The 25,648-nt window shown below is 39.2% G+C and overlaps 2 protein-coding genes across 3 annotated transcripts; both read left to right on the top strand.

Moving 5' to 3' along the window:
* Positions 1–4,127: 4,127 nt before the first annotated feature.
* Positions 4,128–15,309, top strand: LOC124130087. Of its 2 annotated transcripts, XM_048384389.1 has the most exons (6): positions 4,131–4,246; positions 8,856–8,954; positions 10,099–10,413; positions 11,405–11,470; positions 12,158–12,239; positions 12,517–15,309. In XM_048384389.1, exons 2-6 carry the CDS (start codon positions 8,897–8,899, stop codon positions 12,698–12,700), a joined length of 705 nt encoding a protein of 234 aa, XP_048240346.1. In that variant the 5' UTR covers positions 4,131–4,246; positions 8,856–8,896; the 3' UTR covers positions 12,701–15,309. The 2 variants fall into 2 exon arrangements, with proteins under 2 accessions (XP_048240347.1, XP_048240346.1); XM_048384390.1 differs by lacking the exon at positions 8,856–8,954 and having other exon boundaries at positions 4,128–4,246.
* Positions 7,320–25,419, top strand: LOC124139983. Its single transcript, XM_048384388.1, has 8 exons — positions 7,320–7,363; positions 17,605–17,703; positions 21,398–21,712; positions 22,313–22,372; positions 22,753–22,812; positions 23,179–23,238; positions 23,828–23,903; positions 24,684–25,419. The coding sequence occupies exons 2-8, from the start codon at positions 17,646–17,648 to the stop codon at positions 25,291–25,293; spliced, it is 1,239 nt and encodes a 412-aa protein (XP_048240345.1). The 5' UTR covers positions 7,320–7,363; positions 17,605–17,645; the 3' UTR covers positions 25,294–25,419.
* The last annotated feature ends 229 nt before the right edge of the window (positions 25,420–25,648 follow it).

Genomic DNA, 25,648 nt, shown 5'->3' with positions numbered 1-25,648 from the left:
TTTCAGTAACCAATTCGTTTATATAAAAAAAACTGAAACAAAAAGGGACAAAGCATACACCCTTGCCTCACACCCATGAAGCAACACATATACCAGATACTCTGTTGTAAGCCTTTATATCACTGTACATTGATTATAACATTTTACCCATTTTAGCACTCAAACCATATTTGTACAATGGGTTCCATAGATGTCGTCAAGGCCTGCTGATTTATTATGTTTCGTGGCACTGATGCTTTCAAAAAGTTCGGATCTGGTGATTGGGGATTCTAATATGTCAATTGTCAGTTCTTGCACATAACCTTGACATGTCACTATGTCCTCCACCTCACCGAGATTATCCTTAATCCCCATTGGTTCAGAATTCAGCGGCGGGAAATAGTCCCCCCAGTCTTGTATATCAATAGGGTTGGGTCGTTGCGGTCGTCCAGACACAAGCTTTATGATGTCCCAGAAACGTTTAGAGTCTACCGCTGCTGCATTTTCCAGGTCACTCCTTTTACATTGTGCATACTGGTCCTTCTTGTTTCCTCACAGTTATCTGTATTCATTGCAAACTTTGTTATACTTAATAAGGTATGAGTTATCTGAAGATTCTTCTGAACGCATTTAAACTATGGCACCGTTCATGTTTTTTTACAGAGACATTCATCATCATCGGGGATGCTAAACCATAATCTATTATTCTACACCCTAAAAGCCCAATAGGGGGCACGGATGGCCCAGTCGACTAGGGCGTCGCGATTCTTTGTGCAGAGTTGCGTCCCTTGGGCACGCCAGAAACCTATGATTGTAGGTACGAATCCCGGTTCGCCCCGATTATGTTGCTAGGTTTGTCAGCACCATACTCGTGCTCGTGAGTTTCACCGAAGTGGTAAACGTCTGAGGCTTGCATCGCTTCGGGCTTTCCTCCCACATTGAGCTGACACGCCGTGATATAACTGGAACACTGTTAAAAGCGGCGTTAAACCCAACTCACTCACTCACTAAATGCCCAATAAATGTACAGTCACCGATTTGATAATCAGTTCCAAATCTTCCATTCACAATATGTATGTTCAAATTTGAACACATTTCCAAAAAAGGTTTTCCAAAACTATTTAGTAATTTATCACATGAATATCTTTCCATCTCAAATTGTGTAAAAAATATTACTTTCAACATGGTGAATAACATCGTTCTCCACATAGTGATGTCGACCACTGGAATGTCTGGTCCAGACTCGATTATTTATAGGCCGCCGTCATATAGCTGGAATATTGCTGAGTGCGGCGTTAAACAACAAACAGAGAAACAAACAAATCCAATTACAATGATAGAAACAGCTGGGTACTCTTCCAGTATACACAATAAAAAATACAGGAAAATCTCTACCCCATATGTCTATCTTGGTTATCATACCATGTCAATCTCTCCGGCTGGATAAATGTAAACACACATAATGTATATCTACTGAAACCAAACATACTTTTATCCAACATAATAGTAATAGCATGTTCTCTGTATCGAACTTCAGTGAATAGTTTATCAAAAGTATTCCTCCCGAAAACCTCCCGAACTTGGACCTTTTTGTGGCTGGTAAACAAAAATGTCTATATTCTGGAAAAAAATCACTAAAGTAATTTTTTATTGACTATGTTTCCTATAAAGCAACAATGCCATGTTCATATACAAAAGAAACAAAGCCAATGTAGGACAGTTGGTTGGTTAAATCTCCTATATTCCTTGCAATGTAAGATATGCTTTTGCATAACCTTCGACCTTTACGGCAGCACCCGCTCCTGATCCACAGTTGACGACGTTCCACTTGAGTCGCGATCTGCGACTGGAGTCGACAACTGATGCTCATCACCTTCCAGAGAAAAAGCTGGCATGTCCTCAATACTGAGCCTCCCATCCTTCTACTAGCCCCTCTTGTTCTCAGGTCTGAGCAAAGTCAGTTTCTCACACTGTCGCTTATTACGAATAATTGCAAGAAACCGAGCAAAAACAATTAAAAACATGAAAATAGCAAAAGGTATTCTATATTTCCAATAAATCTTTGTTTATGAGAATATTTTACATTAAGGTGCCATATGTACTATATTAACCCTTAATGTAAAAAAAATATTTGTATATTAAGGGTTGCGGGTTGTTACTCTTAATGTAATGTTTTTTTACATTTAGAGTTAAAACGTTACCCTTAATGTAAGAATTTTAAAATCAAGAGTAATTTTTATATTTAGGGTTGTAACAATGCACGTCTCTGCCGATGCACGACGGCGGCTGTGTGTCAGTGGCGAGATGGTGTCAAAACAAGCGTTGATTTAAAAAAAACCGATGAACCTTTTTGGAATCTTGTCTTTTTTATCAATGCTAGATAGTGTACGATGTGTAAATGAGACAGAAATATAACTGCAATACTGTGATCTTTTAGTTTTTTAACATAACTAAATTTTTCACGCGTAACAACACGTTAAGAGAGAAATGGGATTGGAGTGATGAGTGGACAGTGTTTTTTCACACGCGGATTGATACAAAACAGCTGATTCTTGATCGGCGACAGTTTTTTCCCTTGAAACGTCTTTAATATGATTAAGGTAATGAATAGATTAACCCACTCGGTACAAGTGATTACGGAAAATATGTCACTCGTGAAATTAAAGCTCGGAACTTAAAACATTTAATTTAATTTCACTGGTGACACATTTTCCGTAATCACTCGTACCTCGTGGGTTATTCTATAAATATAGCCAGCACTATTGCGACAAAGCTGCGTTATCAAAAGGGTGATAAAGACCATGTATATAACCACATTATAGGGCACGGGCACAGTAGTCGAATGCGCCACTCTTCTCTCAGCATGTGGGAGTCACCGGGTGATCGAGAATTCGCTCATCGTGGTTTGGAATCCCCGAATCCCCCGAATGTTTAGATTTCTTTTAATAAACCCGTTCAGATAAAGGAAAATTTGAAGACTATCTAAAGTGTTGTGCTCGTTTACTTTTAAACCATAGAGCGTTTAAGCCTCAAAGATCAAGAGCGTTTCTACGCTATGTCTAAGAATAAAGACAAAGGACAATGTTAACGCTGCTTTAAGTACGATTCCGCAATGGGAATGCTCAGCTGTCGGAATAGTTGCATGAGTGATTTTAATGCGGTTATGCAAGCCTTAGATGTTTAATTCTTTAGTGAAACCCACGAACACGGGTATTGTGCTTACAATCCAAGGATTATTACCACCGGGTAACTGGAAATCGTAGCCACGGTTATTTGGCCCTGATAGTCCTAAGGGACGCTACTCTGCACAGCGTAGTACGTTGCTTTCGACTTCTGGGTTACTTCCTAAGAGAGCCTTACTGAAAAGACGCGCTCGTCCCCTAAGTGGAAATTACCTTTGAGTCATTTCTTTGTGTACCCAGTTTGAAGTGGGTCCAAATATATAAAACGACCAACGGATGGGGTTTCCCCTGCCTCTATGATCTTCTTAGCGTAGACGAGGAGTGAGTGAATGTTGTTTTCGACCGCTACATCGCGCGGCATGGTAACCTGTATCTTAAGCATATGCAATGATCCACACCGCCAGCATGCTATTGACTTTGTGACATTTTGTGACCATCCAATCATCCTCCTAAAATATTTGGGGACTTGGAACTTAACCTGATCATTGACACCAACGGGACTTAGGCGACGGGGCTGTTCACAGCAGGGAGAAATGCACTTATAAGTGTAATGTTTAAAGGTCTTTACGAAACACTTTATAAAATATTTCTAACACTAACAATTATGTCGTTATTGTATGCTTACTCGGGGTATATTTTGTAAACGTCGAAGGTGGGACGAGTTTCAGTTGAGTAATCAAGTGTGGTTTGCCAGTTGATTGCTGGGCAGCAGCTCGACACGAGGAAAGATGAGATAAGCTGCGGGGATAAAGTATAACTGTTTTATCCACTGATCATCCACGTCAGACAGTGTCCCGTCCCCTCATGATATATTCTCTCACCAGGGCGTAGCACACTTGACAGGAATATGCGCATAAATGCTATAATAAAATCAATCAATGGAAACCTGGTGATGTTATTGTTTGTCAAAATCATTGTATTTCACCGGCTGAACAATGACTGATTGCCATTTTACAGACACATGTTCGTCTTTCACTTCCTTGTTGACGGCCTAAACATTGAGGACTGATATGCTCTCACTGCGACCATGAACTACTGGAGTCATATCGCCTGTGTGTTCTACATGCTTCAGGTGGCCCATGCAGGTGAGGTTTTAATGGATTCTAAATTACTGTGACATCTTCACATTGACCTCTTACTGAAAGCTAGTGGATACGTGTTGCTTCAATACAATCATTCAAAACAGCTAAAGTGAGGTGGTTAGAGACAAGCTTGCGATTGTGTAGATTTCATACGCGGGAGTGTTTAAAAATTTGCAGTTGTACATGGTGTCTTAATGGTAAGAATGTCTACCGTGTAGCATCAGTCATATGTTTGCTGGTTGCGAGAAATGTGAACATTATGGAATTCCAGTCAGAGGAGGAAGAAGCGTTTAGAGCGAAGCTTCTGACACTACCACATACAAACAAGTAGTCACTGGTATCAGTGACCTGGTTAACTGAGCACGCAGCCACATCGGTTTTGAGCGATTATCTCATAATATCCTGGTACGTCATTCAAATGCGTGTCTGTCACTCACGGTCGTCTCTAACACGTTTATCAGTTATCAAAAAGCGGATTGGCGCATGTGATGCTGCAACTTTCCGATCCAGCCATGTTGCACTAACACTGACAGACATATCGTAGTTACAGTATATAACTGAGTGAGTGAGTGTGACTGTACGCTACTCTTTGTCAGTATATTCTAGCAATATCATGGCGGGGGACACTCCACGCTGTACACATGTGGGGAATCGACCTTGGGCCTTCACGAGCGAACTTTTTAACCAGTAGGTTACACCCCCACTCCTACAATTATGTTTGTAGCCGTATAATGTTCATAGTGTGAAACGAAATGTGATATCTCAACATGAGCAGTCATAATGCGATAGTTACACTGAATTGTAAATAATGTAGTCACTTCAATCCTCTTGCTACAGCTGTTTTATGCGCAATTCAAATGTTCCATGTACACGATGTTCGCTTTTAGCATATATACATGTTTGAACAGCAAATTGTCGGGACCCAAAAATATGTTATTTATATACTTTATAACCGTCAGTTCGTTGTAAGCGTGTCCGTTATAAAACGTAGTTTACTGTAATACATTACAAGAAAAGGCATGTTGAATCATATTGCTTACAGCACTTTTTTAAATCATACTTTGAAATATAGATGAAGGTGAGAACTATTTTGATTTTTCTGACAACGCATATATTTTCCAGCATAGGAAATGGTCTGTACCTAAAGACTATCCATATATTTAATTAATATTGATATGTCATGTTCAAATATTTGTGAATGAATGAATGATTCGGTTTTTCAAGTGGTATACAAAAAAATGCGATACCTAGTAAAAGCATTGTGGTATATTGTATGAAGTGTTTAGTTTGTTTGTCTGTTGTTTAACGCCGCACACAGCAATATTCCAGCTTTACGGTCTGTAAATCATCGCGTCTGGACCAGACAAACCAGTCACTGATATCATGAACATCGTTCTACGCAACTGGGATACAATCACATGCATCAACCAAGTCAGCGAGCCTGACCACCCGATCCCGTTAGTCTCCTCTCACGATAAGCATAGTCGCCTTTTACGGCGAACATGGGTTGCTGAAGACCTATTCTAACCCAGGTCGTCACGGGCGTTAGGGTAATGATACACTAACAAATGTATACATACATCTAAAATATATATCAGGTATTAAACTGTTTTTGTACGTTTACGACAAGAACATTTTTTAACCCAAAGTTTCCTAAAATGACATCAGTTTGTAGTCATAGTTTTATTTTAACATCTTGGGTGTTAATGAAAAAGCGGGATTATTAAAAAACATATTTGGTAAATCAGGGAAACGATCGCAAATATCATCATATAATGAACATTGTAGAAGAAAATGTTTTCCATCTTCATTACAGTTAAAACAAAATATACACAATCTTTCATTTCGTGGAATGCAATACCCGTTTCTATTCGTAATAGCATTTTTGAGTCACACATTAAAGAATTTAAATTATAATGGGATAGCATTAGATAAGGTTCTGTATCCAAAGACAAAATAATTAAAAACCTTCTGAGCGTTCTTAATTTTGGGCATCGACTGGATTATTTCATACCTAGCATCTCAATCTTTTTCCTAGAGGCTTACAGGAATTTGGTTCAAAATTAATCCTGATGATTTCCCATCACGTCGCGAATGTCCGTAATAAAAAAACACACTCTTAAAACTTTATTTTCCCATGAACGTTTTAACCAATAATGGATTATTGGTATGAGTCTTGTATGACATTCTCTGCAGTCTGCACCAAGGCCATAATGTCTCTGTGGTCACCTCATAATGGGGGATCTAACAAGTTCATATCTCCTCTGACGGCGACACCATGTGCATAACTGGAAACGCCCAGGAAACCTCTACAGGCTCTAAATATCTCCTTATAATTGTGGGCACCCCATATGTCTGAACCGTAGGTTAGAACTGGTTGTACAAGACTGTCATAGAGACTAGTAAAACCCTTGTACTGCCAATCTCTACATAAATAATACTTGTGCAGCAGGAATCCCTTTTACAGCCAGTCATCCATAACCTAAGGTAATCGCAACATAAAAGTCTGTTCACATTGTGATATATTCCTCCGCCTTTCTTGGCATTTATGTAAGATATCATGTATGCGTTGCAAGCTGTATCAGTTTGCATTCCACAATTAGTGTACTTCAGTTGCGTAGCCAAGTAATTAATATGTATATAGTGAAAAGAGCAAGATACACCCTTACTGGCCTGTAAGATACGTTCATCATCACTCTTACAGCTTCCAGGCTATATTATCTATAACGTCGAGGTGAGGTGAGATGAAATGGGGCTTAACGTCGCCTCCAAGATCACTGCACTTATATACCGCCGTGCATGTACGTGTGTGTGTTTGTGTGGCTGCTTGTACTAGTCCGGACCGATGCCGATTTATAGTGCTAGCTCACTGAGATGCCGCAGTGTAACATGAATACCCCACTCAGACACAGTATACTGACTCCTAGCCGACCAGTGGATGTGCATGCAGGTGTATAGATGTACCTGCTTAGTAAGATGACATAGGTGTTTTCATGTCTCCTTACTTCCTTGTAGGCGACCTCATGGCGGATTAAATGTCAACACAATGTCTACGTGTATGAGCTGTTGGAAGTTTTCAGTTTCCAGTTTTATGCTTTACCCTTCAGTCGGTTAATACAGGTAAGGATGATTGTGTTTATCTGAAAATCATGTATTGCTGTGCTAGTAGACGACAAAGGGATCTTATATATATATTGTCCGCACTCCTGTAACAATGCTGCGGTATCAAATGGGAGATAAAGCCGATTTATAGCTATATTATATAGGGCACGGGCACAGTAATCGAATGCGCCACTATTCTCTCTGCATGTGTGAGGGGCCGCCCCAGTCGTCTAGTGGTAGAGTGTCCGCCCGGAGAGCGGAAGGTCAATGGTTCTATCCCCGGCCGCGTCATACCAACACACGTTAAAAGATGGTACTTGTAGTTACCCTGCCTGTCGCTCGGCATTAAGGGGCTAAAACAAGGCTGCTCGGCTCGGAGTCAGTATACTGTGTCTGAGTGGTATTCATGTTAAACTGCGGCATGGTATCTCAGTGGGCTAGCTCTATTAATCGGCATCGGTCCGGACTAGCATCCAGACACACGTGCATCCACGTCGCTATATAAGTGCAATAATCTTGGACGCAACGTTCAGCCCCATTTCACCTCACCTTACCTGCATGTGCTGAGGCACAGGAAGATGGGGAATTCCCCTCATCGTGGTTTTGAATCCCCTATTCTCCCTTATTATACTAGGTGCTCTCATGGCATAATGTATACGTGCTGGTGGTTTTATAGAGGTCGTAAACGTTTTTTTACTTGCTGTATTTCTGTATAAAGCTGAACATTTGTGATAAAGCTTAAATATTACCCCGGGGTATCCATGCGTTGCTTCCGACTTCTGGGCTACTTCCTAAAAAGAGCCTTACTACAGAGACGCGCTCGTCCCCTGAGTGGAATTGAATTTGAGTTATTGCTTTGCACACCCAGAATGAGGTGGGCCCAAACATTCGACAAACGCAAGGTACTTCCAGTAGGACTTTCCTTCGCCTCTAACAACTAACAAAGAGCGAGTGAATGTTGTTTTCCGACCGCAAAACCACGGCGGCCTGGTAACCTGTATCTTGAGGATATACAATGACCAGGCTATTGACTAGGTAACATATATATTGTGACCATCCAATCCTACTCCTGAAATACTGGCCGCTTTTTAGCTGTCCTGATCAGGGACACCCACGGGACTAATGCGACGGGACGTTTTACGTCAGGTGAACTACGGCAAGTGTGTTTGGGCACAAATCACACAGCTAAGAGTGTAGTCAGAATGGCCGAGGAGAGAGTGAATATTGTTTCACACCAGCAACATCACGGCGGTCTGGCAACCTGTATCTTACGCGTGTGCAACGATCATCCACGTAAGATAATACCGCGTCCCCTAATGATATGTACTCTACTCTAGGCGTAGTGACAGGAATATGCGCATTATAATTGACGAAAATCAATCAATGGAAAACTGGTGATGTCATTGTCAGTTAAAATCATTGTTGGTCAAAACCGTTGTATTTCGCTTATCTGCCGGCTGAACAAAGACTGTGTGACATTTTACAGACACTATATTTTACTTCCTTGTAGACGGCCTAAACAGGGGTGACTGATTTGCTCTCACTGCGACCATGAACTACTGGAGTCATATCGCCCGTGTGTTCTGCATGCTTCAGGTGGCTCATGCAGGTGAAGTTTTAAAAAATTAAATCAAAAACTCTCCATTTCCACACCGATCATATAATGATATGATGGTGTATATAATGAATGTATAAATAATAGTAGTTATTATTGATCCATATACATAGTGTTATCTCCTGCCCACGCATCATTCTTTGTCATGACGTCACAATACATTGACTGTATGCATTACTGTATATGACAGTAAAGTGTAGTCTTAAGAATAGGAATCTTACACACATTGTCCATATAGTGTCATCTGGCACCACACGAACATGTCTAGTTGTGTTATCAACAAATAGTTCCCCGTGATTGATGACGGACATGCAATATTCGATCAGAATAGCTAGCGATACATCTTACTTTGCTTTGCGTGCTGCATGTGGACAAGTATTCCAGTGGGTCTATCTCCTCGCTTTATAGAGATGGATTTAATGTCAAGCATTATAATTGTGAAAGTGGTGAACGCCTCTAAGACCTGCATCTCTTCCGGCTGTCTTCCCACATCAAGCTGACGCGCTATTATATAACTGAACTATTTTAGTTCAAAGTGGCTTCATGAAAACCTTATATAACGTATGTTTTGTACAGCTGAGTCCATCAGGCATGACTTGGTTCTCGGTGCGAATCCTAGATTCGTCATATGGTCAATAGTCTGTCAATCGCACCTATCTGAACAAACTTCATCGGTGAATAAAGAACTTTGAAAATACATGTGACACTTGTACAATAGGCCAATATTGTTTCAAACACAAGCTTAAGAATTGAGAAGGAAACATATTTTACCAAAGAAGAAATGGGAAAACAATAATTGACCGATCACCTTATTCTTTATGCATGCCTGTTATGTTATTTGAGGTAGTAAGAAAAATATGTGTAAATGCACGGGATGCAGGTCGTTATATGTGTGGATGTATGCGGGTTTCTTTCTAAAATGGGAGATTATTACAGTCTTAATGTCGTGGCCTCCAGATAGAAACTCAGAGCAGCTGCTTCCAGCACATTTTGTTATGAAGAAATGACTACAAGGAGAGGAAACACTTCAGTTATCAGCAGATCATATTGTGGTAATTTTTCTCTCGCATGCACTGTGCGCTATACCAGCTGTTCACGGTAAATGTCCGTATATGTTCTTGATGTGTCTTTCACGTAGGCACAACACATACAAGTAAAGCATGTTATGGAGTTGCTGGCCTTCCCTGCACTGAACATAAAATCAGCTGCAACAATACCCAGAAGATCGACATCAAAGAGGCCTACTACACTGACAACACGGATTGTACGAGAGACGGTCTAACTCATTGCAAGAACGTGACCCCAGACAATGTGATAGAATCCGGAAAGCACAGTTTCAACACCGCCGAGATGTCTTTTCTCAAAAACAAGTGCTCTACAAGTTGTTTGTATCGTGCACTCCGACGAAATGAAACTCTTTCATTCTCTGTTGTGAGATATGAATGCAGTGAAGGTAAGGATACGAAAGCATGTTGACACAATATTATGGAAGCATACATACATGTAGGATAATGACACTAAAATAGTGGGAGTGTTGTGATTTCACTTCACTTACAGAATTAGTGAAAATATCGGAAAGATTGTGGTTCACATGACTTGAAGCACGCAAACCATATTGGATCACAGTCAGAATGGATCCCCAGTACCTCATGCTTAAGCTAAGAACTGACTAAAGGGGAAAGCAGTTACCCAGGCTCAATGACTTTGATGATTGTGTGTGATCGTACCCAATAACGTGGATGTTTGCTCGTGTGTGCAGTCAGTTGTTTGCCTTGTCCCTTTCACTCGGGGCTTGTCGGTGTTTTGTTGACTGCGGCGTTAAGCACATATCCTACGCAAAGGTTTATACATCTGCGCAATGTCATCCGATTTCACAATACATTAACGACATCACACCCTCAGAGTTGTTTGCCATGCTATTGCCGAAATATTGTTGACTGCGGTGCTAAGCCCATATCCTCCTTATAGATCTGCGCAGTGTAATTTCAGAGGAAAATAACATCTCAAGATCAACATTTAGTTAAGTTCGCCCTTTTACAATCACCACGTTCTTCTTGTTTCAATGTCATTGTACACTGACCGATTTTGTAGGCTTTGTTTGAAAACGTCGAAAAACAAAGCTGAAGAATAGAAAAGAGCGGGGACAAAGATGAGCAACTGTGATCTATATTTCTAATCACACATGCGCATTATGTTGCTCCATCATCGATAACTACCGATATTCCCTTGTTATTGTTTAGCAGTCATAGCATTAATCATTATCAATACGACGTGACGAAATATGTTGCACATTGTGTGAATTGCTGATTAGATAATATTATTAAAATTACATCGTTCCGAATTAACGTTTCCGTGTACAAGATAATATATTTGTGTTTTGCATCCATCACTTATCCTCATTACTGATCATGTATAGCACTTACACGTTTGTACAATCCTTTTAGAAGTAAGATTCACCACTGCGCCAACTGAGGACATATCTCTTGTATCAACCTCTTCACGATTTCCAGGTATGCATTATTGTATCAAGGGATTTCACATATAACTGATCAAAAGATGAAACAAATAACTTCGTTCTTACACAGCGATCTCGTCCTTAACACCAGTTATGGGTGGTTCACTGTGGCTTGCCAATTTGTTCAGTCCGATAAGGTACATATACGTTGTTAAGACTATAGCAACCATCATTATCGATGCAATGCGACAAACTATGCTTTAAAAAAAGGCGTATATGATTACATATCGGCATTACCTAGTTCCGAATTTAAGTTTACCAGATGAAAATGTTTGTAATATTTTTGAAAGAGGGATACGTCACTGGACCAACTATTTCATATGTAATTCTTCAAAGATAAAACAAATACACGTGATTACATTCATTTATTTATAAGTGTCGTCGATAACTTATTATATATAATTCATTGTCACTGCAACCTAATTACAAAACGGCTTGCAAATGTACATGTACATACTCGAGTATGTTTTATTTTGTACAAAGCTGTTGTTATTTTGGGGGTTTTAAATGTGAAGTAGAAACATATGTAACTGTTGGTCATTTGGTTGCACCCATTGATGATTAGTAACAGTGCAAGGAAGTTAGATCAAATGTTCGAAATGTATTTTTTAATCGAATGTCATTTAAGAACAATCTAATTTTAATTCTCTGTCGAGTACACAGTGGTTATTTACTGTTCCAGCCGGTCTGTTTGTGGGAGGAGTGGCTGTCGGAGGGGTTATGGTCATTCTGGTCGGTCTTGCAGTGTACGTCCTCATTGTCAGGTATATTTAAAGTCACATTCTATGCTTCCGGGATTATTTAGTGAACAACATACTTAGAAAAGACGTCTATCCAATTAAGGCCCATCTCAGCTGTTTAGTGTGTGAGTGAATATACTTTTTGCAAACCCCACTGCCATATCACAACAGAGGACACCACGAATGGATTTACCTACTAGTAGTTACTATTGACGGGAATCGCAATGGAATATCATCGGTTTTAACATTAAGTGTGCCCATTCTCTAAACAATATTTCATACACATTACGTGTCATTCCAGACCTCGGTACAATCTTACCCCGAAGAAACAAGGAGACACCCCAGCTTCTGTTGAACATCCCACCTACTCCGGTATGTCAGCTGGAGGTGATGTCAACAACTATGACATTATTGAACAGACTTCCGGGTTTCGAGGGGATACGGCACATGACTTGGTGTCAACTCCAGAATACAAAAACATTTGATTTACCACGATAATATATATTTCATCAGGCAACGATTCTGTATCACCGACAAGAGAAGAAATCTACGATATCGATAAGTCATCCGTGTATCTTAATTAACTAGTATTTGGCTCGGGAGTGATCCTGGAGCAATAACAGTGTTGTATGTCTGTGAGATGTCCTTTGTGTCACACCTCCGCAGGAAGTAGACAATTATACCCGTTGTGCTGGTGCTTACCAGGGTGAAACTTGGAGGGAGTTGAAACCATGAACTGCGGATTCTGGGATACAACACGTAAGGGAGACAATTTTGCCCACTACATTGCCGCCCCGTAGACCATTAGTCCCATCTTTTTTCAAATACAATTAGTCAGTCACAAAGGTCAGTGATTTCACAATCACAAAGTATTTTGTATGCAAGGTGTAACCTGTTCCAACTGTTATTGTTCGTCGTTTTTTTGTTATATTGGATATCATTCTATATATTTAACTCAAACATGTTTTGGTATCAATGAAATATAAACCGATATTACGCCCCAGCATTACAAATACTTTATGGACAATGACAGTATATCTAATTTCGGGTCAAGGCGGAACACTAATGTGGTATTTAATCTGTACATTTTCCTGGTTGTGACACTGGTACTTACCTCCCTGACTGTGTATGCACGTAAACACGTCAATCGACTTTTCATGACGATATATGGCATTATCATACCTCCATGTCAGAATGATGAAATCCGATTGGTCCACGTGATCTTGATAAAATACGGTGTAACCCGCTTTAATTTGGTGGGTAATAGATTTCTCAGTGGAGGAATAAATCTCTTATACCCCGCCACGAGCAAATCAGGCTGCACGTGGATGTCTGAGAGACAGAATAAATCTCTTATAACCCGCATCAAAGCAAAAAGCCGCACGCCTTTTCAGTGTCAAGTAACGTGACATTGCGCCAGCTATCCTCAGGTCAGTCGAACGGCTGTTTACTTTCAATTTTGAATTTATTTGAATTATTTTACAATGTCATATTCAAACATGTCAGTAAGATACATTCGTTGTAGCAGGATCACTCGGGGTACTTGGGGTTTTATGTGCCCCTCGTTAGGTTTCTAACATAAAGTGGGAAGCATAAAACCCATGTACCTCTCGAGATCCTGCTACAACTTATATTATTATTCCAGTCAGAGGAGGTAGAAATTTTAAGAGCGAAGCTTCTAACACTACCACATACAAAATAAATATCGAAATGTCACCCTTTTGATTGTGCATAAATCCGAAGTCAGTGGATATATTCACCTGGTTAACCGAACATTCAGCCACATGGGTTATGAGTTATCATCTCGAACATAACATCATGGAACATTCACCATACAAATGCTTGCCGATCACTCCCGGTCTTCTCTAACACGCGTTATCAATGAAGCAAAACGGGGATTGGCGCATAACATGCTTCAACTTTCATTCATGAGCCTCTCATGAGCCATGTTGCACTTACACAGACACACAAACCGTACTTACGGTATATAAACGAGAGAGTATGGTTTTACGCGGCTTTTAGCAATATGCTAGTAATATCAACAGACATGGGCTTCACACATTGTTCCCATGTGGTGAATCAAACTTGGGCCTTCGGTGTGACGAGCGAAATTATAATTGTTATGTTTTGTGTATAATGTTCATAGTGTAAAACGAAGTATGATATCTCAACAGGAGCAGTGATAGTGCGGTAGTTACACTGAATTGTACTAGAATCGAGCAAATAAATTTGACTATTAAATAAGATGGTATATTTATTATTCCAAATCTGATGGCTGTTAACAAATATATATGAGATTAACTAATCCGTCTGAAAGGGAACTGGCAGTATTGCAACTGTCGTGTCAGCCTAATATGGGAGTACAGCAATGAAGAACACATGCTTATGATACACCTGGAAAAGTACAATCGACTCTGATTATAGTGCGAGATGTAACATTATGGAAATGGGGTTCGTGACGTTTATTTACTTGACCCAAGTCGTCTTGTCTGGTGGTTGATCCCGAGACATATCCCAAACTTGGTAGCATTTACCAAAAATGTTGACAAAACATGAACTGTCTGGGACAAGCCGGTAACCCACCAAACGAAACGGGGATATTTCAATTCTGTTTCCTCTTTTTCAATTTCTGCATTCCTCCAGTGGCACCCCGCACTGACTCAACCTCATGTAGGTACGTGAACAACCCAAGCACGAAGAGGATACAATCGTAACACTGGCGTTCCCTCTACTCAGCACTGCTGCAGTACCCAAACGATCGCCATCTGCGACGCCTACAACACTTATTTTTTCCCCCTTCTTTATTCATCTCAGTAGGTACAGCATATTATATGCCTGTCATGTCAATAAAATTGTGTTACATGCTATTCAAGAAGTGTGCATCTTTACAAACATATACATCCTTGCCTATAAAGTCAACTTATAGTATCAGTGTGTCTTACAGATTGGTTTTTAAACAAAATGTGGAAGGAAGACCAGAAACTAACAAAGTTTGCATAGTTACAATTTGTAAATGACAATGTCTTTGTAGCATTTTAATAACTAATTATCTCATGCTGTATGTGTTCAAAATGTGACATAACCCTTTCCTACATTGTCTGTATATTACTTGTTTTGTTATTAAAAGTACAATATTCAGTGGGTTGTTGAGTTTGCCTTGAAATCCAAACAAAACATTTTCTCTGTTCAAATCAACAACGGATTTTATTCAAATGTACAGTTTCTCCCAAATCTTTCTTACACGTTCACAATCATAAAATATATTGATTATAGTTTCAGGTTGATTTGTACAGAAGGTACATATAGGAGAATCAACATATCAAATTTTATATAAATATTTGTTAGTTGTAAGAATGTTGTGAATAATCTTAAACTGAAAGCATCTTATATCCTCACTTTGAGTGCATCTTTTTGCCATCAGTCGTATGAATCTGCCCTGTGCTCAAGAAGTGGTACGTGTTCGACAGGATCTGGGAAGTTCACGTGTTGTCCCTTGTGTCTGATAACGGTTCCAGTTTTGTAATGGTGCTTGGTATTATGTGGACAAACCTGGCTACACCTGAAGATGATACTCCTGTTTGCAGTCGCCGATGGCCTTAATGCGTTGGGCTTCCGTCAGTGGTGGCATGTTTTCGCTTATCACTTGCTGTTAGATTGTGATGGAAAACAAATGAAAACCCAAAATTTGTATTGCTCAACAAGTGATGTTGCACGTGCATGTCATGTTGGTGTGTTTCGGCGGCAGGCTCTTTCCACCTTTTTACCAAATTTCTGCACTAACTCATTCTTTCCATTTGTTTGTTATGACATGCGTATTTTACAAAAATCAGCACAGAATATAAGAAACCCCACAAGAGTGACGCTAAACTCCTCTACACAGGCAATATGTCAGAATCCTGCTAAAGGCTACGATGAAACTTTTAGATCTTTGTCACAGACACTTACCAAGACGCAAATAATAACTATTGTAAGTATATACTACTGTGGAATGCCTCACGTGTCCCGTATAGGTGCATCAGAAGAAGGTCAATGTCACTATTAGGACACAATTAATGTGAATTAGGACACCCGTGTACTTGTGCTTTAACTCTACTTCCTGGTACCCGACCTCACCATGACAAGTTGAATGTCAACACAATGTCGACGTGTATGATCATGAGCTCTGGGAATATATCCAATTAATCGGTTAATACAGGTAAGAATAATTGCGTTTGTCGGAAAATCAGGTATATCGCTTCGCTGTGACAAAGGGATCTTAAATACATTTGTTTCCAGCACTCCTGTGACAAAGCTCCGTTAAGAAAAGCCCTATGTAGCCGATGTGGCCTTGTGTATTTATACCCATAGTGATTCATAAACACATGCGGATGATCTTGTCGGCAAATGGACTTATGAATATATGTTATATTTGTTATGAATATATAAAGGGTTTAGTCATAGCGGCTTGTATTGCTGTTTTTATTTTACAGTTAAAAATACAGACATATTTTGTCTCCTCCGGCAAAGCTAAAAAAAAAAATGTTGTGACCTACAGGTGTAGTTTACGATCCCAGATTCGCCATTATAATAACCCTTGCTCTCAAAACATTTCTGACGTGCTGATCGGTTTCACGTTAGTCGCAAACATGTACTTCTTGCTGTATATCTGCATAAAGGGAATTATTAAGTCACGCTTTTATGCAACTTCCATGCATGTGCTGTGTCTGTGTGTACGGTAGAGCGGAACGCTCTCAATGTTAGGGTATATATAGGTGACATTTCAGGAGCGTGTTCAGGAAATCTAAAATCTAAAGTGATGATTTCATGAAGGCCTCAGACTTTTTCTTTGTTGGTAAAACCACCGAGCACGCGAATTGTGCTTGCAATTGTGTTTACAACGGGGAGAAATGCATATATACGAGTGATGTTTAATGATCTTCATTGAACATTTTATGAAATAGTTTCCCACACAAACAATTGTGTCATTAGTGTATGCTTACTCGGGGTATTTTTTGTAAACGAAGTTGGGGCCTGTATCTTAAGCACATGCAGCGATCCACGCCGTCAGCATCTTAGTGACCATATCATACATTGTGACAATCCAATCCTCAACTTTCCTACCCGTGACACCCATGGGACAAAGGCGACGTGGCTTTTTACGACAGATGAAGTGCATATATACGAGTCATGTTCGGAGGTCCTTATGAAACCTATTTTGACGCCAACAATTATGTCGATGTGACAAATGTTACATTTGACCGCTTTCTAAATGGCATTGTGTGCTGACTAGAGGTATCCTTTGTATACGTTGAGGGTGGGCCGATTTGCAGCTGATTAGCTGACGGCCGTATGACGATCATTGTTGAACAAGGACATTATAACAGGATTACCTTATTCTACTTCCTTGTAGGCGGCCTAAACACGGACGACAGATTTGCTCCCACTTCGACCATGAACTACTGGAGTAATATCGCCTGTGTGTTCTACATGCTTCAGGTGGTTCATGCAGGTGAGGTTTTAATGAATTCGACATTACTGTGACATCTAACCTAATCTTACTGGAAGCTAGTAGACAAGTGTCGCTTCACCAGAATTCAAAACAGCCAACCAGGTTATAAGTGAGGTGGTTAGAGACTGATTGAGTAACAGTTGCTGATGATGTTGACATATGTTCATTTCATGCACTTGTTAAATTCGTGATGAGACACATTATTCATTCCGATATAAGAAATCATATTTTACTTAACCTAATCCGACTCTCATGCGCTTTTATTTCTGGATATCTGGTATCCATCATTACATTTAGGAAGTTGGAAGTATACAGTTTAGCATCAGGAAAATTTATGTGGGTACGAAAAAAAATTCCAGTTTGGTATTTATAACTTGGGTTGGTAAAGACCGCCACACAGCACTGCAGGTCGTCAAAATAGTAATATCATTTTTTCTATCTTAATGACTTCAAAATCTAAAACGCGACCTTGATTACCAGTTTCCGTTTTGCCGACTTATCAGGTGTGTCTATGTAATATGTCACACATGTGTTGGCACTTATATTACAGCTTCCTCTGATTTATGTTATGTAAACATATATAGCACAAATATTCCTGCAATAGGATTATAATAGGAATGGATCAAAATATCAGAGAAATGTATTGTCTCTGACGCTGATCTGCTAATTCGTGTTATAATATGAAAGGTAGTCATGCCACCCAGCTTGTTACCAAATGTGACATAGGCTCTATTGTTTCCGTTAATTCAGTGGGGTGGGACATAGTTCTTCCGGAACTATTTTTGTTTGATCATAATTATATTATATAAAAAAGTGTATTCTTAAGTATAGGAATGTTGTAAACAATGTTATGTTAAATCACAAAAACAGTCGGCGCTATCAACAATTACAATGTAGTTTACTGTGTATACAAACGTACATGCAATAATATTCTATATAAGTAGATACCGATAACTCCTGTTTGCTTAGCACCCTGCATGTAAACTGGAATTACAGTAGGTGCACGCCAGAAACCTATGATTGTGGGTTCGAATCCCGGTTCGCCCCGATTATGTTTCTAGGTTTGTCAGCACCATACCCGTGCTCGTGGGTTTCACCGAAGTGGTAAACGTTGGAGACCTGCATCACTTCGGGCTTTCCTCCCACATTAAGCTGACCCGCTGTGATATAACTGGAATACTGTTAAAAGCGGCGTTAAACCCAACTCACTCACTATATAACAACGAGTTTAATGTTGACCGTTACAATTGTCCGTACACTAAAGAAACACGAGCATTGGTACTAGATACTTTTTTAAACGCCCTGATATTGTTTCTTAGTCTATCAGCACTGTACCCGTGCTCGAGTCCTGCATCACTTTGGGCTTTTCCGTCGTTACATATCTGACATATGTTTTTTTTCAAATCGGCGTAGGAATTGAAAGCCCTAAGTTGCACGTTTTAGTCGGCATGTTATGTTGGTGCGTCAATCAGTCCAACCCATCTGAACAAACTTTATCAGAAGTTTATCAGAAGTTTCACCAATTAGGAGTTAACCCTACTGTATTTTGAAATGTGATGTAGTCCCACTGTAGAGTAGATACCTCTTTGTTTTAATTTGGAACCGAGCGATATCTCCATTCTACCATGACGGCAACAACGCTTTGAAAACTGTGGTCTCTTGCAACGCATAACAACACAGGTACACAGGTCCGCAATCTTAGAAAATTCCGAAATCTGGTCACAGTTAGTAACAATATGTAACAATTATTACTAAAGTTCAACATTAAAAACACCATAGTCTTGAGTAGTTCAAAATATGTGTTCAAAACACATAGTTTCCCAAAAAGAAGTTGAAAAATAACACCCGAAACTAAGTCCAAAGACAGATGTTTTAATTTCTACCAACCCTTTCTGCACTGTTTGGACTGACGATGTCATTTCTTATAACTTTACGAGAGGGGTCATTTCTTGGAAATCGAATATGCCATTTCCATTGTAGGGGTGACAGGTTGTAGAAAAAGGGTTTAAAATGCTTTTTAAAATGCTGAACGAATATATTTCTACTCCAAACTTTATGAATTAACATTCTATTATATATTTAACATGCGTAAGTGTTATTAGTTAGTTAGCAATAACCCCCAGTAAACAATAATAAAATCAATATAAATGCCTCTCCACCCCGAACCTTGATGTTGCAGAACTTAACCTACATCACGGTTACTCACACCTCACAGCTGTCAATGGCTGTCAATTTTGTGGTTTAATGTTGAACCACATCATAGATCGGGGTTGTCATGTTGCTTCATTTAACTAGTTACGGAGAATGTAAGAACCTGTAGATCTACTGGGAATGATCGAGCCTGCTGGTACAATACGTTTACCAGTGGAACTGAGTATGACTGAACAGCCGCTTGTTTGGCTGAAGACGAGCCGGATATTTTGTCACGAGAAATCTGCATGGTGTGACCTGTCAATTTCAAGATTCAAAGCCAGAGTGTGAAAGCAATGAGACCCTTTTGGCCCAGAAATAGTGGTTCGTGTATGATTTTCTTAATTGTGCGTGTTCTGAAATGAATTTCATCAAGTTTGATGAGCTGTGACGTCAGTGATGTCGGGACATTGTTTTCGTGGCTATCGAATGGAAGGGTGTTTTCTGATGGATTTTCAAAAACCCTCCAGCCAAATCCTTTCGGTTGTGGTTGACGGAGATTGCAATGAATAGCAAACACAAAAAGGTTTGTAAACAACATGTTGTCAAAAATAAAGTTTCATCAAACACATTTTTACTATGTTATTTTTTACTTTCATTGTTGGTCGTTTCAATGACGATCGAAATTACCTATTCCCAGTCTGTTCGCTTCGAACATGTCCCTGACAGTTTCATAAACATTTCAATTATACCAAAAGTATACATTATTTGTTTGCAAAAGATATGCCTTCATAGAATCTTGTCATCTCATCACCGAATCAGTCAGGATTACAGCCTAGAACAACATTTCATCGCCAAAAACATCCGATATCAAACTTCCGTATTTCCTCTATTAGACGCCAGGCCGTGTATTTATTTCGCGAGAGCCATTGACTTAGCATGTATTAGAGACCTGGTTTGTATTAGGGACCAAGCGTGTAATAGAGGAAATATCGATACGTTTTACAGTTCCTAGTGGTGATCGATCGCCAGCCATTTTTTTATGAATCGATATGTAGGCTATCGATGTATTCATGCGCACGTTTTTTTGTGTGAAAAAGCTCAGTGTATTTATAAGGGGTCTCCGTAGCAAAAAAAGAAACCTCTTTTTAACCAATCAGAATTAAGCATTCAGAAGTAAGATAATACATTTATCACTTTTCACCCAGATAGGAATTACTGTCTGATCACCCTGTTCTGTATGGATACCTGTTTTTTCTTTTATTTGAGATAGAGTAAAATAATATGGCATGCATAAATACAAGTTATGCATGTAAAGTAATATTTGAATATCATTGTATACAGGTTTCTTTCTGAAAAGAGAGATGATTATGGTGTTAATGTCGTGGTCTCCAGGCATTAACTCATGGCTTTTTAAATGATTATTTTTTGTAAAGATGGAATGGAATGAAAACACTATTTCTATTTGAAGCAGATCATTTTATATTTATTCGCATGCACTGTGCGCCATACCAGCTGTTCACGGTAAATGTTCGTACATATTCTTGATGTGTCTTTCACGTAGGCACACCACATACCAGTAAAGCATGTTATGGAACTGCTGGCCGTCCCTGCACTGTACACAAAATCAACTGCAACAATACCCAGAAGATCGACATCAAAGATGCCTACTACACTGACAACAAGGATTGTACTGTACACGGCCTCACTAGCTGCAAGAAAGTGAACCCGGACAATGTGACAGAATCCGGAAAGCACAGTTTCAACACCGTTGAGATGTCTTTTCTAAGAAGACACTGCTCCACAAGTTGTACGTTTCGTGCACTCCGACGAAATGCATATGTTGCATTTTCTGTTGTGAGATATGAATGCAGTGAAGGTAAGGATACGATAGTGTGTTGACACATATGTCAATGCTATGGGAGTGTACATACATATAGGATAAGACAGATCCTACACAACGTTTCATGCATCTGCGCCACGTTATTCGATTTCACATGAAATTAATAGCATCTCAGCTTTCGGTGTTTTCGTACAATATATGCTCCATAATAAAGAGTTTGTGTCGCCCTCTTTCTTCCTGTTAATATTTTGTCTAGCTGCTCCCTTTTGATTTCTATTTATGTAAAAGTCAAGTCCTTGGTTAAAACATCATCAGAATAACAGGAGGAGCATACCCTTACGTGTGTCATAATGTCAACATTGATAACTTATTTTACGTTACTGATTTAAAGAAGATGTTGGACTAACGTGGACATTATTATTTTATTATATATTACATGTACACCGAGTGAACATTTGCCTCATTTTTGTATATTTAGTTCATGATTAATCAACGGAAGCAATAAATAAAGTTTGTATTGAGAAGAATGAAAACACATTGATATATATTAATCAAGACATAGTCTCATCAAGGTTTAAAAATGTGAATCTTAATTTCATTCAGTATGAAATATGTGGTACTTGTATGTCGTTACAGAATCCACAACTAGTGGTACTTCAACACCAACAATGATAGGAAGCAGGCAAACACCAGCAGGTATAATGTTCAAATGCAGGAATGAATGTTTTATAACACCTCAGTATAACAATATTTGTACATATGTTTGTGTTTGTGTGTGTGTGTGTGTGTGTGTGTGTGTTTGCGTGCGTGCGTGCGTGCGTGCGTGCGTGTGGAGCTAGTCCATATTTATGTTTGTTTTAACGTGCTAAACCACTGAGATATGAATTCCCAGTTTAGCTTGACATATATGATCCACTTATATACATCAAACTGACTTCGAACCTACCGGTCTTTGTTTTATCCCCGTAATGTCGAATGCATGGCAAAGTAAAAAGTTCCGTCTTTTGGTAAGACGCGGCGAGGCAACATTTTCAGATGTTCATTATGAAATATGTGATACTTGTATGTCGTTACAGAATCCACAACTAGTCATACTTCAACACCAACAATGAAAGGAAGCAAGCAAACACCAGCAGGTATAATGTTCAAATGCAGGAATGAATGTTTTATAACACCTCAGTATAACAATATTTGTATATATGTTTGTGTGTGTGCGTGTGTGTGTGTGTGTGTGTGCGTGCGAGCGTGCGTGCGTGTGGCGCTAGTCCATATTTATGTTTGTTTTAAAGTGCTAAACCACTGAGATGAGAATTCCCAGTTTAGCTTGACATGTATGATCCACTTACATACATTAAACTGACTTCGAGCCGACCGGTCTTTGTTTTATCCCCGTAATGTCGAATGCATGGCAAAGTAAATAGTTCCGTCTTTTGGTAAGACGCCGCGAGGCAACATTTTCAGATGTTCATTTTGAAATATGTGATACTTGTATGTCGTTACAGAATCCACAACTAGTGGTACTTCAACACCAACAATGAAAGGAAGCAGGCAAACACCAGCAGGTATAATGTTCAAATGCAGGAATGAATGTTTTATAACACCTCAGTATAAAATTAATATTTGTATATATGTATGTGTGTGTGCGTGCGAGCGTGCGTGCGTGCGTGCGTGCGTGCGTGTGGCGCTAGTCCATATTTATGTTTGTTTTTAAGTGCTAATCCACTGAGATATGATCATGAATTCCCAGTTTAGCTTGTATAATCCACTTAGATACATTAAACTGACTTCGAACCGACCGGTCTTTGTTTTATCCCCGTAATGTCGAATGCATGGCAAAGTAAAAAGTTCCGTCTTTTGGGTAAGACAAGGAGATCGAACACAGCATACTTGAAGAACATACGTTAAATGGTTAATCTTCAAATAAAACGATGTGTATTTGATAATCGCTTATAGGAAGGAATCTTTGGTTTTTGAAGCAAAGATTGAATATGTAGTAAATTTTATTACCCTGCATTATCGGATGACATCAGGTCAGATATTTATATAAAAAAAAATATGTATATATATATATATATATATATATATATATATATATATATATATATATATTATGTACTTTGTTATTATAATGCTCTTTTAAATTACTTGCAGTTGTTGGTGGTGTTGTGACCACAATCCTGGTTCTAATTGTTATCACACTAACCTTGGTGTGGTATTTACGAAAACGGTAAGTCTCAAATGTACGATAGATGCTATAAATTTGAAGCGTCAGTGACAAAAATGATGTCCGATGCAATTCCCTATTTTGACTTGTACCATACATGTACAATTACGTTCCCGTGCCTTTTCAGGTGAACAATTGACTTGCCTTTACATGTGTTTGTGACGGGTGCTACCGGAGGGGCAGGATACGCTCATCTTCTCGCGAACACCACGTATCATGACTATTTCATAGTACTTCATGCACTCATGCTCACGATATAATAGGAATCGTATAATCGATTCTGTTTTATGTGGAGGTTTCTACTGGCTATGGAAAGGTTTCATTTTGTTTCCCTTTATTTAAATGCATTTTGTTGCTGTTCGTGCACAATGGTTGATATGGAATCAGTATTGCCACTGTTCGTCCACGATAGGTGTTTTGCGTTCATTGTTATTGCTTTTCCTCCACAATGGTTGTTGCTTTTCGCGCACGATGGTTGATGTGCATGCATTTTGTTCCTTGCCTTGAGCCGAGGCTGCTGTACGATGGTTGCTGTGTATGAATGATGGTTGCTGTTAATGCACGATAAGTCGTCCCCATGGGGATGGACAACCTTATGCATTTGATGAAAAACGTTATGCAGTCATTACAAATGAATGTATGTATTTTGCCAGCATCGTTTTCGGTTATTTAGGTTAAAGTATAAATGTTTATGCAAATATATTGTTTAAAATGGTGACAAAAGTTTATTCCAGTAAGGAAGAAAATGGTCAACATTACGCTATTAAATGTTAAACTTTTCAGGAGACGTAAGACTGATCAAAGTGAGAAGACAATAACTCCGTCGAAGGATGTAAAGACAGATTTCACATATAGCTTAGCCGGTAATAGACCACAGAACCACTACCATGAGATAGACGGACTGAAGACAAACAGCAGATCAAATGATTATGATTATGCTACTGCAGACGGTATAGCTATTGCGACTAATGAGAACAACTATTTCACAATCGAACCAGTCACTAAACCAAACACAAACCAGAATTCTGCACCTTCTGCCACGGAAGACGATTATGATCACATCGGAGACAAACCATCTGCCCTGACCAGCAACTATGATACCACAGCCTCGGTTGCCCAATCAGCAGGCACTGGGGCACATCCACGAGAAGATGACTACGGCTATAATCTCCTCCAGAAGGAAACAAACCCTAAAACAGTCCATAATGACTACGACACTACCGCTTCTGCGGCTAAGGCAGTAGCACGGCTCCACGGAAGTAACAAGACTGATGAAAATGACTATGACCATTTTCCTGGATCAAACAGCAAATCTGAAACGCTGAGTTCATCTCATGGAGGAAAAGTTAGAGATCGTTCTGATGATTATGCCTTTGCAGGACCAATGTCGTGAGCATATTAGTATTAAGGTTATATTTGAGACATATCAGCTATTGACTTCATGTATTATTAATTGAAAGACCAATCTTTTCACACAGTTCAAAAGCACTTTGAATCATTTGGTTTTACGCTTTCATATATATATGACCTGATATATATATATATATATATATATATATGACCTGATGAGACTCGTACGTGGTACGAGTTGAAAGCGCTAGCCTATTAAAACTGTGTTCATTCATGTATTCCAATGGTTTTTAATTATACTTGGGAAGTATTGATTCATTATGTATTAATTACTCTTTAATTAACTAGCTGGCATCACACCACGTGGACATTTGTTAAAAGTTAAAAGTCATAAATCC

This window comes from Haliotis rufescens, unplaced genomic scaffold, assembly GCF_023055435.1.
Source record: "Haliotis rufescens isolate VD_foot unplaced genomic scaffold, xgHalRufe1.0.p SCAF_5, whole genome shotgun sequence".
In the NCBI taxonomy this organism is placed as follows: domain Eukaryota; kingdom Metazoa; phylum Mollusca; class Gastropoda; order Lepetellida; family Haliotidae; genus Haliotis; species Haliotis rufescens.
The sequence above is the reverse complement of the archived record's forward strand: the minus strand, read 5'-3'. Positions and strand labels throughout refer to the sequence as shown.